This window comes from Bubalus kerabau, chromosome 11 (genome assembly GCF_029407905.1).
Source record: "Bubalus kerabau isolate K-KA32 ecotype Philippines breed swamp buffalo chromosome 11, PCC_UOA_SB_1v2, whole genome shotgun sequence".
Classification (NCBI taxonomy): domain Eukaryota; kingdom Metazoa; phylum Chordata; class Mammalia; order Artiodactyla; family Bovidae; genus Bubalus; species Bubalus kerabau.
In genome coordinates, this window is record NC_073634.1 from 69,903,797 (window position 1) to 69,922,481 (window position 18,685).

Below are 18,685 nucleotides of genomic sequence, written 5' to 3' on the forward strand. Positions count from 1 at the left end.
ACTGGAGTGGGTTGCCATTTTCCTTCTCCAGGGGATCTTCCCGACCCAGAGATCGAACCCAGATATCCTGCATTGCATGCAGATTTTTTATCATCTGAGCCACCAGGGAAATCCAAAGGTACTGCCCTATTTCACAAGAAGCTAAGAATCTGGGCTCAGAGAAACCTCCCTGACTTTGTCTCATAGGCAGAAACATCCTGACAAAGGTGGACACTCAGGTGTTTGTCCTGGAGTCTGTTATTCACTCAGAGACACACACCGTGGAGAATCTGGAAAGCTGAACTGCCTTCTCTGTCGTACATCTCTCTGATGCTCATCAGTGAGGTGGCTACTGTATCATCCTCCCTTCTTCTCTCCAGGCACTGCTACAAATCCCTGCAGAAAATACCAGCTACAATAGCAGTGATGATGAGGAGGATGATGACAAACACGACCTGGAGCATGTGATGGGGAAAGAGAGTGAGGAAGCAGGGGGCAAAGGATTCTCTCTAGCAGACCTGACCACTGCTGGTAAGATGGGACTGTGGTTTCAGACCCAACATCACTTAAACATTCATCAGGCAGCAGGTAGGGGAAAGGGGTACTTCAGAAGTACATAGGAAAAAGACCACCAGAAATTTGGAATGAAATTCAGCATGATGTGCATCAGCTTCTCCTTAAAGAAGGGCTTGAAGGAACGAAAACAAAGTAGTAGAAATTGGAAGCAGTCAAAACTGGAAGTCACGTTTTAACTGAATGTGGTTATAGCTACTTCTCTGGATGTTTCAAGAAGCAGAATTTAAGCTTTAAAAAACAGAAACAGCCAATAAATAGATGGAAACATTACTGCCTTCAGGAAAATGCAAATCAAAACTACAATGAGATACCATTCCGTACCTACTAGAATGGCTCAAATAGATGATAATATGTGTTAGGGACAATATGGAAAAAATGGAACCCTCCGACATGGCTAGTGGGGACATAAAATGAGGCAGCCACTTTGGAAAACATTCTGGCAGTTCCTCAAAAGTTTAAATGTGAGTCACCATATGATTCAGAAATCCCACTGCTCTGTATATACCCAAGAGAAACAAAAGCATATTTACATGAAAATTTACACATGAATGTTCACAGCAATATTATCATAATATCTCCAAAGTAAAAATAATTCAAATTTCCATCACCTGATGAACAGATAAACAAAATGTGTCCATATAATGGAATATTCTTTGGTCACAAAAAGAAATAAAATTCTAATATATGCCACAACATTGATGAACCTTCAAAACATTATGCCAAGTGAAAGTGAGTATTATTTTTAAAAAAACACATATTATATGACTCCATTTATATGAAATGTCCAGAATAGGCACATATATAGATTCAGAAAGTAGACTAGTGGTTGCCTGGGGCTGGTTGGGGGAATGGGGAGGGTCTGCTAAAGGGCATGGGGTTTTTTTGGGGGGATCGCTGACTCGATGGACATGAGTCTAAGTGAACTCCGGGAGTTGGTGATGGACAGGGAGGCCTGGCGTGCTGCGATTCATGGGGTCGCAATGAGTCGGACATGACTGAGCGACTGATCTGATCTGAATGAAAATGTTCTAAAATTGTGGTGATGTTTGTGCAACTCTATGAATATAGTAAAGAAAATCACTGAATTTTACACTTTAGATGTGTGAATTGTGTGGTATATTATTAATCATATCTCAATAAAGCGTTAAACAACCAAACCAGTGAAATAAAGAACAAACATGAGAAACTGTCTCAAAATGTAGAGGACGATAACAGAAGTGACGAAATGAAAGACAAAGAGGCAACAAATAAAGAGCTAGCAGGTAGCTAACTGGAATTTCTGGAGATCCAAGTGCCAGCGGAACAAGTCACAAGTAAAGGTATAAGATAATCTCCCTCTTGAGCGAGCTCCAGACTGCTCAGACACATAGATACCTAGGCATAGTTAAACCCTACAAATGGCCAATATGCATATTAAAAAGTAACTTCAGTTTCACTATTAATAAGAAGTTGTTTGTTTAATTGGCAATGATTCAAAAGAAAACATGCCAACTGTTAGCAAGGCCATGATGAAACTGGAGTCCTCCTATAGCACTGATGTGAACACGAACTGGTAGAACCTTCTGGAGGACAGTGTGAGAATACGTCAAGATAACTACTCATGTGTTTTTGTCAAGGCATGTTAGTGTTTATCAAACAACATGCATTCTAATGTTTTAAAAATTAAAACTATACATAAATATATATACAGACACTTCCCAGGTATATATACATAAATATATATACAGACACTTCCCGCCTGCCAATGCAGGAGACATGAGAGATGCAGATTTGATCCCTGGGTCAGGAAGATCCCCTGGAGGAGGGCATGGCAACCCACCCCAGTATTCTTGCCTGGAGAATCCCATGGACAGTGGAGCCTGTTTGGCTACAGTCCATGGGGTCGCAAAGAGTCAGACACGACTAAAGCAACTTAGCACACAAACACAAACACAGGATGTACTGTACAGCATGGTGACTATAACTAACGTTATATATTTGAAAGTTGCTAAGAGTAGATCTTAGGCATTCTGACCACACACACACACACACAAAGAGTAAGGATGTTAACTATGTGAGATGATGGGTGTGTGAATAATCTTAATCTTAGTAATCACACATGTACAATGTATATGTATATCAAATCATCCCATTGTACACTTTCAGTATAAATAATTATATTTGTCAATTATTCCCTAATAAAGATAAAAATACATATACACACACAGTACACCCACAGAGAAGACAGAGAATGAGAAACATTTTCATTACATCTTAAACAATAACAGTGACTTTTATTGTCTTTATACTTATTTAAATATATGGAATTTCGAAAGATGGCAATGATGATCCTATATGCCAGGCAGCAAAAGAGACACAGATGCAAAGAACAGACTTTTGAACGATGTGAGAGAAGGCGAGGGTGGGACGATATAAGAAAATAGCATTGAAACATGTATATTACCATCTGTAAAATAGATGACCAGTGCAAGTTCGATACATGAAGCAGGGCACTCAGAGCCAGTACTCTGGGACAACCCAGAGGGGTGGGGTGGGGAGGGAGGTGGCGGGGGTGGTTCAGGATGGGGGGGTTTGGGAGCACCCATGGCTGATTCATGTTGATGTATGGCAAAACCCACCACAATATTGTAAAGTAGTTATCCTCCAATTAAAATAAATAAATTAAAAAAAAACTTGCATAGACATCTCTAATGGTAAAAATAACAATAAAAGAAATCTACTGTTGACTCTCATCTCAGGGTAGAGTCCAACCCCTCAGCCCGTGCCTGAGGCCCTGCCCCTTTGGCCCTTTTTCCTTCCTCCAGCCTTACCCTGCAGCCATATACCGCTCCAGGTACTTCCCTAAATGGGTTTCCTGTTGTAGCAGCTCTCTGGTCTTTCATCAGCCAGGACATCTTCCTCCCACACCCCGACCCTGCTCCTTGTCTGCCTGGTCTCTCCTGGGAAGCCACCCTGGCCACCCAAGCAGAGCTCACATTTCCTGCTCTCACCCTGCCCTGTGTGTGCACTATTTTTATGCCACCAGTGACATTGCCGTGATGTTTACACTTCTCTCTTCTGAGTCATTTGTGGATTAGTCAGGTTGTTAATCATCCTGTTTACTCAGCATTCATCCAGCACAGTCCTGGGTAAATGTTTATGGAGTGAAGTGGGGAACGAATGAATGTGAGCTCTGGGCTCTCACACCAGCAGAACATCTACTCTTAGCACCTAGTAGCTCCAACCTGCCCTGGATGGACAGAGCCCGCCGTCTTCTTCCTGGGGTATCTCTCCTTCCTCATTAGCAATGCTCACTCTTTCTGTCCACCCTCCATCTCTGTGATTGGAGCTTCCATCTCTGCAGGGACAGGGGCCAGGACCGTGGGCATCTTTTTTCTCCCATAGGAACTCGTCGGGTGCCATCAATCTTACCACCTGGCTGGCTCTTACCTTGTTTTCCCTCCTGCCGTCTTTCACTCTCACTCTCCCTTGGATGTCTATCTCAGCCTCCCCATCCTTATCCCAATAAAAAGCTCCCCAGTGGCTTCTACTTCCTCCAGTGTAAAGTCAAACCTCTTTCCAGGGATTCAGCCCTGATCCAGCCCTGGTCTCTCTCCCCAGATTCACCTCTCCTCCATCCTTCCTCTTTTATCCATTTTAGGAGCAATCTGATGAGTTCTTTCTTGCTTCTGTGCCTCTTGCATGCTGTTTGTTTCATCTAGAAAACATTTTAAACCCTTTTGCTTCCCTAACTCATTCATGAAGCCTTAAAAGACACTTCCTCCAGGAAGCCTTTCCTAACTCCCTAAGGCTCAATTAGGCCCCTCCAAGGCCAAGAAAGGTCCGTCTAGTTAAGGCTATGGTTTTTCCTGTGGTCATGTATGGATGTAAGAGTTGGACTGTGAAGAAGGCTGAGTGCCAAAGAATTGATGCTTTTGAACTGTGGTGTTGGAGAAGACTCTTGAGAGTCCCTTGGACTGCAAGGAGATTCAACCAGTCCATTCTGAAGGAGATCAGCCCTGGGATTTCTTTGGAAGGAATGATGCTAAAGCTGAAACTCCAGTACTTTGGCCACTTCATACGAAGAGCTGACTCATTGGAAAAGACTCTGATGCTGGGAGGGATTGGGGGCAGGAGGAGAAGGGGACGACAGAGGATGAGATGGCTGGATGGCATCACTGACTCGATGGACGTGAGTCTGAGTGAACTCCGGGAGTTGGTAATGGACAAGGAGGCCTGGCGTGCTGCTATTCATGGGGTTGCAAAGAGTTGGACACGACTGAGTGACTGAACTGAACTGAACTGAAGGTAAAGTCTCATGCTTTCCAAACTTTCAATTCAACATGCCCCTTCGCATGTCATATTTAATTGTTTACTTAATTGTTCTCTCTCAACAGACTGTAAGTTGAATGTAAAACAAGAGCAGCTTGTTTAACATTCTGAACGTGAACATTCCGCCAATATCCAGGAAAAAATTAAGTCCTGGGACTGACCTGATGGGCCAGTGGTTAAGATTTCACCTTCCAGTGCAGGGGTGAGGATTTGATCCCTGGTCAGCAGCAGCAGCAGCATCCCCTAAAACCAAACATAAAACAGAAGCAATATTGTAGCAAATTCAATAAAGATTTTAAAAATGAACCACAACCTAGATGTCTACCGGCAGACGAACGGATACACATATACATAATGGAATATTACTCAGGTATAAAAAGGAATGCATCTGAACCAGTTCTAATGAGATGGATGAAACTGGAGCCTATTATTTAGAGTGAAATAAGTCAGAAAGAGAAAGACAAATACTGTATATTAATGCATATATAAATTAAGTTCTCAATAGCTGGTTAGCATTCAATAAGCAAATAGATGCATGAATGTTTGCTTTTCCTTTTGCTGTTGCAGATGCTGATTCAATCTTCGGAACCAGACAAGACATCTAGTTCTTCATTTTCTGGAGCCCAGGAATCGGGAGCAGCACAGCAGTGGTGCTGCCCTCCACCTCTACACTGGCAGCGGAGGGCCCCAGAGCAGGCTCTTGGAGGCAAGGCAGTTGTGCTGGGCCTTTCCGGGGTGCTTTTCTTCTGGCTGCCTTTCTAAGTATTCACAAGCAACTTCCCCATCAGTCACGAGTTTTTCCAAGACTTATAGGAACGTACCCTGAAGAGTAAGGGAAGTTCTCTGCGTGTTTCTACATGCTACCTTTAAGATCTTTTCAGAGTCCTTGAGTTTAAGGTCTCAGGACTGAAACTTTGGGTAATATCAAGTTTCCTGTTGAGATGCTGCTGGGCTGAGCTCAGGATGGCTATCTACCTGTGCCCCCTCCCCATGCCCTGTGCAAGTGAGGACAGAAAAAGAATAGTATTGTTTGGGTTGGGCAGGCAGTCATGCAGAGTGGGGGCTGTGAAATGTGCAGGGGGCTGAGTCAAGTTCAGAGGCATCCAGCACCCCTGGGGTGGTTGGAAGGTAGGTGGCTGAATGAGCTGGGTTGGTGGGATGGATTGGAGTATTGATCAGTCTCTTTTAGTCTCTCCTCCCTTCTTCCCCCTCCGCCTCAGGGCTGTGAGTATTTCCTGTCTCACTGACTTTGGACTTGGTCACGTGATATGTGTTGGCCACTGGAATGTGAGCAGATATGGTAAGAACAGAAGCTTTAAATGTGCTCCTGTGGTTCTTCCCTCTTACAGACTTTTCACTCACAAGAAGGATATGCCTCAGGTCACCTTTGCCCCTTCAGCCTGGTTCCCCAAACATACATTTTGGAACAGCTTTGTTTGAGATGGTTATTCATTATATGAGCAGAGATGTGTATGACTGGGAGGTTCAGGGAACAATTTGGGCTGGAAATGTACATTGGAAGGATCAGCAGATGCATAGCATGCAAGCCTTGAGAGAAATGAGCTCACTGAGGTGTTGGTATAGATGGAAAAAAAGTTCACTGAGTGCATCCTGGTTTCTTCCAATATTTAGAATTCAGAGAGATGAGATGGAGTCAGCAAGGATATGGAGATGGGGCAGAAAGACAGGCAAACAACCATGCCAGCAAGGAGTCCTGGGGGCCAAGTGGAGAGTGGGCCTGGAGCTGGAGAAAGTAATCAAATGTGTCCAAAGTGAAATGACAGGCAGAACTGACCAGTGGGTTCAGTGACAGTGATGTTATCAATGTACTTGATAAGAATATATTTGGGGGAGTCATGGGATCAAAAGATATACGAAAGAGATTCAGAAGAGAATTATAAGACAGATATTTGCAAATACATAAAATTCTTATGTAAACTTTGCTCAGAAATGGAGAGAAATAGAGCCATAACCAAAGGGGGAAGAAGCATCAAGAGAGATTTTTTAAAACTATAGGATGAAAAAGAATAAGTTTGAATGCTGGTAGGAATGATCCAAGAGAGAAGAAATTGATGATGCAGTAAAGATGGAAGAGTGGTGACACGATTCATCCTTTGTAGCCAGGACAAGATTGAGTGTGTGAACTTTCCTGCGTGGAGGTGGGACCTACAGTGGTGGGAGCTTACAGAAATTCTCCTCCATTGCATCAACTTTCTCAGTGAAACAGGAAGCCAGGTCACCAACAGAGTGAGCATGTGGGAGGCAAAAAAAGAAAGTACGGCAGAGTCTTCTAGGAGAGTGGGAAAAGGAATGAACCAAAGATTTGCAGCTAGTATGCTGGCCAGTAGCGACTCTTGTGAGCCTTCTTACCTATTGCTTTATTAGCCCCATTACCCTATGGCCTCATTAGTCTCATTACCTACTGTCTTTATTAAGGCTCATGACAGCCCTGTGAAGTAGGTCCTATTGTTTACCTCATTTACAGATAAGACTATTGAAGTACAGAGTAGTCAAGAAACTTGTCCAAATTCATACAGCTTGAAAGTGGTTGGGCCAGGATTTGAACACAAGCAGTCTGGCTCTGGGCCCAAGTACTTAATAATTAAGTTCGTCCAGCCCAGTTGAACATATGAAAGCCTGTCATGGAACCGAACTAAATGGAATAAGGATTGAAATACGCTTGTGGTGCACCCACTGTGTGTACTAGATGCCTTCACAGCTCTGTACAGTCATGGTTATTATCGACCCATTTTACTGCTGAGGATACTGAGGCCCAGAGAGATTCAGTTGCTTATTAAAAGCTAAAAAGTACTAAAAGTAGAAAAACTAAGTACTAAAAAGTAGAAAAACTGTTGCTTATTAAAAGCTAAAAAGTACTAAAAGTAGAAAAACTAAGTACTAAAAGTAGAAAAACTAAGCACTAAAAAGTAGAAAAACTGAGTTTTGAACCCTTATCAGCCTGATTCCCAAACCCACAGCCTGTACACAAGGTCAAAGAACCATTGTAACACCTAAGTGGGTCTACTTAGCTAATGTTGACTTAAATACATCAGAATCCTCCTGACATCAGGTTGAGATCACTTGGAACCTTTACCCAGAGCAGGTGGAGAATTTACTATGTGGGCCTTATAGCAGGAAGAACTCAAAGAGGGTGCCTTTGAGGGAGTGCTGATTGTCTTACTGATCATTTTTGGAAGCGCAGTCTGTTCAGTGAGAAAGGAGGCTTAGAGGTATATGGCCAGAGTCTTCTAATTTTAATCAAACCTATAAAGTTTATACCCCAACAGCACTTACTCTACTTATATAAGCATTTCTAAAACCTATTCTCTGAAAAAAGAACTTCAGAGCTCAATGTATCATCTACACTGAACAGCCACCCACTTCCTCAAATGCAAGGAAGCAGACAGTTAAAAAAAAAAAAAAGCCAAGAGGCAGCCGTTGTTTATCACGACCTTGCCTCAGTGAGGCCTGAGATTCTTTCGAACAGGAGCTTTGCTTCCCATGACGCAGAGCGAAGTGTCAACTGGGATATTTCTGGTAATACTGAAAGCAAGAGAAGCAGGGTGTACACTTCACAAGGCACCAGCCCCCCGAAGGACCGTGGGAGGGCTGGGGTGCCATCCCCCATGACAGATGGATGGACCTTTCATCTGAGAAAGGAGAAGATACTTGGGCAGATCAACCTCAAACCCAAGATTGCTTGTGAAGCAATCGTAAAGGGGAAACACACACACACACACACACACACACGCTCGAGAGGCAAGAAGACCAAAAAGCCAAGAAGGGCGCGAATTGTGGCAGATTCCCCGCTTCAGCACTGACTCACCAGACCAGAAGCAAAATGTCCCTGAAGTTGCCAAGAAACTGGGATTTCAACTTGCGAGGGGAGGCTGGCAAAATAGGTACGGTCAACGTCTTTTTGCTGCTTTTGTGGTTCTTACACTTGAGTTCCCACCATTTGCATGTTGGTCTGCAGGGAGCATAGTCTGCTTAAAAATGGATCTCTGGGCAAAGCTGGGTGTGGGGTGAAATTTGCATTCAGATTGATATATTGGCTCAAAGTCCCCAAGCACCAGGGGAAGGCTTCTTTTTTTTTGGTTTATTTGGAGGTGGTGGGAATGGAGCTTCTTGGCATGTGGGATCTGGGGTACTTGGCGTGGACTAAGGCTACAGATCTCACAAAACATGGTGAGTTTTTCTCTGTTTATCTTGGAAGGATAATTTCCCTCCTGTTTGGACATATCCATGTATGAGTGGGTTTTGACAGAGTCTTGGAAGTGCTTGATCTGTTCTGTTTTGTGAGCCCACTGGGTCGCCAGACCTCTGTGAACTTGGGGCCGAAATGGTGTTACTTGTAGCAAAAAGTAAACAGTGTGGAACATACAGGCATTTGAAGGTAAAGATACTTTTAATTAAAAAGGACAGAATGGAAGGGAAATCTAGAGGAGTTGAAATAGATGCATTCTAGATAAATTAAATTAAGGGACTCTGGTATGCTTTCTGAGATACTCTGGCCTTTAATTCTGGCCTCTTCTCATTAACAATATTGGTGATATATTGATTTTTTTAAATAAATTGTTATTGAAATACAGTTGATTTATAATATTGTGTTAGTTTCAGGTGTACAGCAAAATGATTTGGCTGTGTGTGTGTGTGTGTGTGTGTGTGTGTGTGTGTGTATATTCTTTTTTTTACATCATCTTCCACTACAGGTTATGATAAGATATTGAGTATACATGTATGTCATTTTTTAAATTCTACATGTAACCAATATCATATGATATTTGTCTTCCTTTGGCTTACTTTACTTAGTACGATTATCTCTAGGTCTACCATGTGATCCTTTGATTTTAATGTATTCCATAATTGTTATCATCAGTTTCTTTATATGGGTTTGTTCTACAATTAAATTGATCACAGTAATTTACAATAGAGCAATTGACTTGGAAATGATTCCCGTGTTTTACCCCTATACATGTATAGTGAGATAATTTCCTTGATACTAGACATAGACAAGTATTAAGGTGTTTCTAATGACTTAGAAATGTTCAGTTTGGAACAGGTCTAACATGGACTTCTAATGATGGTTAATGTGCTACTCAAACAAAGGATGTGTTGCAGAAAGTCACATATCTAAGTGTTAATGATTACAGGTCTAAGAAAAGATTTGAAAAAAAATGAGAGTAATCAGAGAAGCCATTTATCTTGGTAACCAGAGAGGATTAGTGGTCTCTAATCAAGCTGGGAACTATTGCAGGTTGGTTCAGAGAATAAGAAGAGATTTTATATAATCAGAGGCTTTTCTCCTAACTACTGTTGATAGCAAGGTACTTGGCTAATGCTCATTCTATTGTTATGTCATAAAAATTTGCTTTTAGAAGTAAAACTTCTATAGTTCTGTTCCTTTGAAAGTGTCTTGTTTCTATTTATGTGGGGTCATTCTACCCTCTCATCATCTGTGTTTCAGTCTTATTCTCCTTCTGTTTAAAAAATGGGAAATGAGACAATTAATGGTTAAATGATTAATTGATTAAATAATTAAGGTTTTTTTTTCAGCATATAGGACATTACCACATTAGAGTACAGGCCTACATAATCTCAGACTTGGGATTAGGTTGGGTAGATTTCATGTGATATCAACCAATGTTTCTTAAACCATGGTCCCATAGTTAGCCTGTGTCAGAAGTCACCATAAGTGTTAGGTAAAAATACAGATTCCTGAGCATCATCCTGACTTGTAAAATCAGAATCTCTGAAGGGAGACCCAAGCATCTGCAATTTAATAAGCCTCCAGCCCTCCATCTCACCTCGTCAAGAAGTCCTGCTGTAGGGGCTGTGGTCTAAGTCAGTGGATTTGGGAAATTGACGTTCATCTTATATAGCATGGTGCTTGGTCCCAGTGGGCACACAGCAAATATTTGTTGACTGAATGAATGATTGAGTACAAGCAGATGATATTGTTTAGTACTATTTAATGAAAATATCAGGCTTCCCTGGTGGATCAGTGGTAAAGAATCCACCTGCCAAACAAGAGATGAGGGTTCAGTCCCTGGGTCAGGAAGATCACCTGGAGCAGAAAATGGCAACCCACTCCAGTATCCTTGCCTGGGAAATCCCATGGACAGAGGAACCTGGTGGGTTATAGTCCATGGGGTTGCAAAAGAGTTGGACATGACTTGGCAACTAACAACAGTAATAACGAAAAAAAAGATAATCACAAAATGAAATGCAGAGGAGCCCTTGTCATTATCTATGCCATTTACAAGTTTGTCACCCCAAGGATGGGACTGCAGCCAGTATACTTTTCATGAATATCACGTTGGTGAGAATTCAAATCACAAACTGAGCCCTCCGAGGGAGGAGAGTCACTGACTCAGCCATGGGACCTCCGGTTCCCTCTCCAGCATCCTGGGTCCAGGTGTGACTGTAGGAACTGACTTAAGAATAACCAGTGAAGCTCATATCTATTAAGACATGTCAGGGTGTCAACGACCTGTAGTTTCTCCAGCCTGGGCGAGTCAGGAGTAGATTAGTTTCTAAAGCTGGACACTACAAATTTTGGGGCTGGTTGATTGTTGTGATGGGGGTTATCCTCTGCATTGTAGCAGTGGTCCTCAACCTTTTCGGCACCAGGGACTGGTTACATGGGAGACAGTTTTTCCATGGGCTGAGTGGGGGATGGCTTTGGGATGGCTCAAGTGCGTTACATTTATTGTCCCCTTTATTTCTATTATTATTACATTGTGATAATGCAGTAATGTGAGCAATGGGGAGTGGCTATAAACACAGATGAAGCTTCACTTACTTGCTCACCTCCTGCTGTGTGACTGGATTCTTAACTGACTGGTTAAGCCTGGGGGTTGGGGACTGGTATGCTGTCCGGTATGATGACCAGTACTGGTCCACGGCCTGGGGTTTGGGGAGCCCTGCATTCTAGGGTGTTAGTAGCATCCTCGGCCTCTATCCAGTAGATGGTGGCCGCACCCCCCTACCACCACTAATGAGACAACCATATGTATCTCCAGACATTACTAGATGTCTTGGGAAGAGACAGCTCTCCTAGTTGAAAATCACTGAAGCTGATTATCATCAAGAAGGTGTGGTTATCAGGCCACTTGGATCTGGAATTCAACTACCACCTCATGATTCATTGTCAAGGGCAACTTTCAAGAGGCTCTTAGTAAGTTATAACTTCAGGGGCTGGACAGTACCCTAGAAGGATACCAGGTTCAGCACTTGTTTAGGGAAATAGCAAGACACTGATGTGGCCCAGGAAAGGGCCCAATATCTTTTTGCTGAGTGGCACTTCTAGTTGCCCTAAATCTTATCTTGAGAGTGCTGAGCTGAGGCTTGAATGAAAGTGAAAATTTCCAAGGTGGGGAGCAACTCTGTACTTCCATCTCAGAGACTGAGGAGACCCCAGTGAATGGGAGGTGGATAAAAGACCACACCATGGGTCTGGATGTATGGGAGAACCTGACCCAGGCCACCCTGGATCTGATCTATTGGTCTTGGGAGGGAACAGGGGTTGGAGGTAGGGGAAATGCTGGGCCAACGACTTGACTTGAGATGGAGCCAAGAGCACACATTTCTTCCTTTGATCCTTTGTCATCTTCAGTTTTAGCGCAACACTTAAAATTGCGACAGCTCTCCATTGCTTTCTTGCAGTGTTTTTTCTTATTCTTTGCAAATATGTTCTATCGCTTATTTGTCTTTGTAACAGAATTGTAAGCCCTGAAGGGTGGTTTTAGAATGCAGTGTCCTTTCTTGTGCTCTGTCCAAGGATCTGGCACATCCAATGGATGGAATGTAGGTGCTCTATTGAGAAGGTGACCATTGAGGGAAAGCCCCTTCTGCCCTGCGGCTGGAAAGTGCTTAGTTAGAAGATGACTGGGTGAATTTCAGGACTTCATTGTATCCATCCAGTTGCAGGCACATCTTACTTTTTTTTCGGGTACCCTAAGCCGAACTAGGGGAGAAATGGCATCCCACTCCAGCACTCTTGCCTGGAAAATCCCATGGATGGAGGAGCCTGGTGGGCCGCAGTCCATGGGGTCACTAAGAGTCAGACAAGACTCAGCGACTTCACTTTCACTTTTCACTTTCCTGAATTGGAGAAGGCAATGGCAATCCACTCCAGTGTTCTTGCCTGGAGAATCCCAGGGACGGGAGAGCCTCGTGGGCTGCCGTCTATGGGGTCGCACAGAGTTGGACACGACTGAAGTGACTTAGCAGCAGCAGCAGCAAGCCGAACTAGGGGAGAATGGGCCCTAGAGAGCATATGACTCTGAGATACATTTTTAAAAAGAAGTGACTATGGAGGGTTACTGTTTTCAACTTTCTTTTGTGTGTGGACATATAGTTTTAAAATTTTTATTGGAATATAGTTGCTTTATAATGCTGTGTTAGCTTCTATTGTACACCAAAGTGAATGAGCTATACTTTTAAAACAAATTTATTTTTATTTATATTTTGACTGTGGTAGTATGCAGGATCTTAGTTCCTTCACCTAGGGATCGAAACTGAAGCCCCTTCAGTGGAGAATCTTAACCACTGGACTGAGAGGAAAGTCCACTCAACTTTTTTTTTCTTGCTGAAGTTTAATGTTGAGAAAAACTTATTCAGAAACAAAAATTCATTGTTTTAATCTCCCAAGTAATACAGTGAATAATGACAGTAGAGGAGGGTTTTTTCCCCACTTGATTAATCATTATTTTTCTGATATGGAATCTAGTTTTGTCCTTTAGAAAATTAGCATAAGGAGAATAAAAATATTTGTTACTTAAGGCCCTAGAACTAGATCAATTTCCAGTGTAAATTATTATTCTTGTTTAAAGAAGTTAGATTTGAAAGTATAGTTTTAGATAGATGCATAGATAGACCAACAGAGACAGAGAGAACTGAATATATAAATAAGTCCAAGAATCCATAAAAATGCTTTAAAAAATGAGCAAGAACATGAATAGGCATTTTACAGAATAGGAATAATGATTCCAATAAATACATAGAAATATGGTTAATCACAGTAATTAGGAAATGTAAATTAAAAGTACAATAATATACCTACTCTCACCCACAAAAATGGTTAAAATAAAAAGTCTGACAATACCAAGTGTTGTTGGGGACGTGGAGTGATAGGAACTGTCAGACACTAATAACAACTTTGGAAAACAATTTGACATTCAGTTTAGTGAAACTTGGAGAAGGAAATGGCAGCCCACTCTAGTATTCTTGCCTGGAAAATCCCATGGATGGAGGAGCCTGGTAGGCTGTAGTCCATGGGGTCGCTAAGAGTCGGACACGACTGAGTGACTTCACTTTCACTTTCATGCATTGGAGAAGGAAATGGCAACCCACTCCAATGTTCTTGCCTGGAGAATCCCAGGGACGGGGAAGCTTGGTGGGCTGCCGTCTGTGGGGTCACACAGAGATGGACACGACTGAAGTAACTTAGCAGTAGCAGTTAGTGAAACTGATGATATACAAATTCTATGAAGTAGTCATTTCCCTCTGGAGAGTGCCCCCTGGAGAAAATATTGTGTGTATGAACATGAAGAGATATATAGCAGTTCCACAGTGGTATTTCTTGAAATAACAAGGGACAGGAAACAAACAAAGTGCCCATCAATAAAAGAAAAGAAAAAGAAATTTTAGTATCTTTATAAAATGAAAATAAATTTATAATAAATTTATGAAATGTAATACTATCCAAGAGCAAAAAACTAATTGTGATGTATTTCAATGAGACTGAATGGCAAAAACTTAATATTAGACAGAAAAGGGAAGTCACAAAATCAGAATGGGATTCATTTATAAGAAACTTAAAAACTATGTATGTCTGCATATGTATATGGCAAAACTATAAGGGAAATAGAGAAACCAATTAACATAAAGTTCTGGGTGGTTGTTACTTCTGGAGGGAAAAGAACAGGAAATACATTTGGAAACTCCAAAGGTACCTAGAGGGCTCACCGGTAAAGATCCTGCCTGCCAATGCAGGAGATGTGAGTTCAATCCCTGGATCAGAAGAATCCCTGGAGTAGGAAACGGCAACCCATTCCACTATTCCTGCCTGTAATCCCATGGACAGAGGAGCCTGGTGTGGGGTCAGACATGACTTAGTGACTCAACAACAACAAAGGTACCTAACTAATCTTAATTGGTAGGCACATAAGAGGGTATTTTATTAATGTGTATAAAATGAACAAAGAAAGAAAGGTGTAAATAAACCCTCGGAAATCTGGAAGGAGGTATACAATTTGTTTATACAATTGACCCTTGAACAAGGTGGGGATTAGGGGCACAGGGCCCTCCCTCCCCATTCCGTGCAGTTGGAAATCTGGGTACTGTTATCTCTGCCACCAGAACAAAGGAACTGATAAATGACTCACCCAAGGAGGTAGGATATTGAAATAGGAAAAGAATCTCCAATTGGACATAAACTTTTTGCTACATTTAATTTATTTAAAGATCTGTAAAGTGAAAACATAGAAATTATATTTATCAAAAAAATAATCACCTATAATTGGACATGCCAAGTTCAAACCCATGTTGTTCAAGGGTCAACCATAGTAGCTAATTATGGGTGAAGGATTTATGGGTGAGGTATACCCACACATATATGTACTATTACATCATAGGTATTTGCCAGACTTTCTATAGTGAACAAATATTATTAATAACTACATCATTAAGAATGTGTGGGTGCTCAGTTGTATCTGACTCTTTGCAACCCCATGGAATGTGGGCCTTCAGGCCCCTCTGTCCATGGGATTTCTCAGTCAAGAATACTAAAATAGGTTGCCATTTCCTCCTCCAGGGGATCTTCTCCACCCAGGGATCGAACCCATGCCTCCTGGTGCTCCGGTGTTAGCAGGTGGATTCTTAACCACTGAACCACACAAAACAAATTCCAGTGCTTGGCCAGGCAGGTTGACATGAGGTTTGGCAGGCGGCACATGCTCTTTGGTGATTTAGAGCCAGCTGCAAAGCCCTCCTCCAGCTGCAGAGGTTGCAACCAGCCAGGACTTATACATGGCCATCTGCAGACTTTCTGGGCCTCTAGCCTTGGGATACAGGGTTTTCCTGGATCTACATGGTCCTTCTGTGACCAGGCCAGCCTGGTTGAACTCCTCAGATTGGAACAACCAAGATCATGTAGCCTGCGGTGACTGGTCTATGTTTGTGGCATTCGACTCAGGTGAAGGCTTTCTTTATAATTCACTGCCAAACTTCCAAAGTGCTCATCCAGACCAGCCTGGGGTCTGGCCCAAATGTGTTGGGCTATATGCTGTAGCTGCCTTTGCACACCCCGAGCAGCTCCTGGTCCCTGAGGCATAAGGGGCCCCCCCACACACAGGCCGAGTCCAAAGGAGGCGTGTTGATTCCTCAGCCCATGACACAAGGGTACTGCTCCTCTTGGGACCCACCCCTGTCTCTGTTCCTTGTTCCAGTAAAAATGTCTCTCCCTATGTAGTCACTGACTTACCTTTAGATACAAATTAAATACATGCCTCTTGCTGCCGAGGTCGAGAGCCTCCTGACCACTTGGGGAACGGGGACTGACATCATCCCAAACAGCAGCAGAGTGAAGACCAATTTGAGTAATGATGGGAAGTCAAAATCTTGTTTTCTGCTCACTTACGGATAAAGTCCTCCTGGCAGACACTAGGCAAGGCTGACTTAGATTCTGACTTAGCTTCTGCACTTTTGTTAGATTGGAGCCAAGTGCCCTTGGATTGGCAGAGGTGAGCTCAGTTGCTCTTGGTACATGAACTTCCAAAAATGTGTCTAGGGTGAGACGTGCCTAGACATACACCTACGCAGGGCATACACAGACCTAAGTACCTTCCAGGCATGGTCAAGCTGTTGTCTCTGGCTCTCTGTTTATAAAGCATTGGCAGAGAGCATCCTATGGGAGAACTAGGGAAACTCTGCCCCTTCCCTTCACAGCTGGAGCGTGGTCCTTTGAGAAAAGGACACTCATTATATGGCAGTTAGAAAGATCCTGTGACTGATTAAAAAGACTAAGTTGGTGATAATGGTCCCACCACACACAAGACAGCTTGAAAGAAAAAAAAAAATGTAACCTCTCATGAGGCAGCTCTGTTGTTGATTAACTGGATATGAGAAGGGAGTGTATAAGCAGCTTTTATGAAGCCCCAGCTGCGGCCACAGCAACTGACACCAAAGGACACTCATAGAGATTCAAGGAAATACCGCAGGGAGAACCAGCGTGGGGCACAGGCCAGTGGGAGGGATTCAAGCTAGAGCGTGGTATGTAAATTTTGTATAATCCCCAGACAGGAACTGAGATGCAGAAGTTACAAACAGAGAAGATAATTTACATTTCTTGATACTTTACTCATCACCATTTTTCTCTTTGAAAACTTGATTTTTCCTTTGAAAATGTTCTAAAAAATCAAAATCACTTTGCAAACAAATGATACCCATAGGTCTGGCAAACAAATATAAAGGCAGTCAGTCCTGCTTTCTGCTTTTGCAAGGCTTACAGGCTAGTGGGGCACAGATAAGCAATTACAGGACATCAAGACAAGTCCTGTGATGAGAACAGTCATGGGAGCCATAGGAGGGCACCTAGGAATCTGCATTCTGGCCCCGCCACCTCTCTCCCCATCACTGCCATCTCTTTTCTTTAATATATAGATGCATGTGTTCTTCAGTGAATCCCAGACTTGCCATCCTTCTCACACTGATTTTCCTGTACATGGTCTTTGTTCTTTCAGAGAAGAAAAAAGTTCGATAATTTTGTGTAGCTCCTCCCTGTGGAGGGATTACACCTGCCCACTTGTCTCTTGTAGCACCTGCTTCCCCAAGCAGACACAGACAGACACACTCTAGACCCCAGTCACACCTTCTACAGTTCCTGCCCTTTCTCATCTGTGTGGAAGCCAGTCTCCTCGGGGCCCCCTTAACCACCACCCAATTCCTGCTTATGTTTTAGCCTTCCCTTGATCTCATTTGACAGACTGACATGCTTCCTCCTTTCTGTAAAGACAGTTGTGAAACTGACTGTGTGTCTTTTTTGTCTTGGCTGCCAGGAAGCTCAGAGCTAAATCGAAACTCTATCATGTTTTAGTCATAGCATAAACGTCTTGTCCCCTGGGAGCTCCTGAGCCTGCAAATCACTGGAAGAAGAATATAGCAATCCTTTCCCAGCCCATTTAAACAGAGACACTCACAGCTCTAGAAACTGTAGACTTCCTTTGTGGTGAACTCAGTGAAGGCTCCTGAACATTCAAGATATGATTCAAACCTACTAACTGATCACTTGGTTTTAAACAAAGCATTTCTCCTTAATCAATAACATGCAACACCGGTGCCCTAGGTCCTCCCAGGAGAGAATTAACTTGAATTGTCTGTAGAAAGTGGCATTGACTGAGGTGTGTCTAAGGGATGAATTGCCCATTGGTTTTTCTTGATAGGAGTGTAGGAGAACAAGAGGGTGTGTGTGGAACTGAAGACAGTGCACGAGCTTGGGATGCCTTTTCTGACTTGCAGAAACATTCACTTCATTATTAAACAGAATTAATAATACATATGTTGAGAGGAAGACATTTCATGCATATAACACAGTAGATGTTTAGCAAACACCTGTTTCCTTTCTTTATAGATAATCTCATTTCTAACCTCAGATCAAATGAGAAGCTGTACTAGGGCTGCCTTCCCTTGGCATCCTCGGTGAGATGAGCTCACTGAGCTGTGCTTTACTGTCACATCATCAGTTTTGATCACCACCACAAGTAATGAGTTCTTGAAATCTGCTCCTGATTATTTTGTAACAAGGAAAACAAGAAAT

General features: G+C 42.6%; 1 protein-coding gene across 1 annotated transcript in view; it reads left to right on the forward strand.

Moving 5' to 3' along the window:
- Positions 1-8,635: 8,635 nt before the first annotated feature.
- The window catches only part of ARHGAP25 (Rho GTPase activating protein 25), a 90,909-nt gene continuing 80,859 nt past the window's right edge, over positions 8,636-18,685 (forward strand). The window contains exon 1 of the mRNA XM_055540528.1: positions 8,636-8,768. Within this exon, the coding sequence (XP_055396503.1) occupies positions 8,708-8,768 (61 nt within the window). The 5' untranslated portion in view covers positions 8,636-8,707. The remainder of the gene's footprint in view (positions 8,769-18,685) is intronic.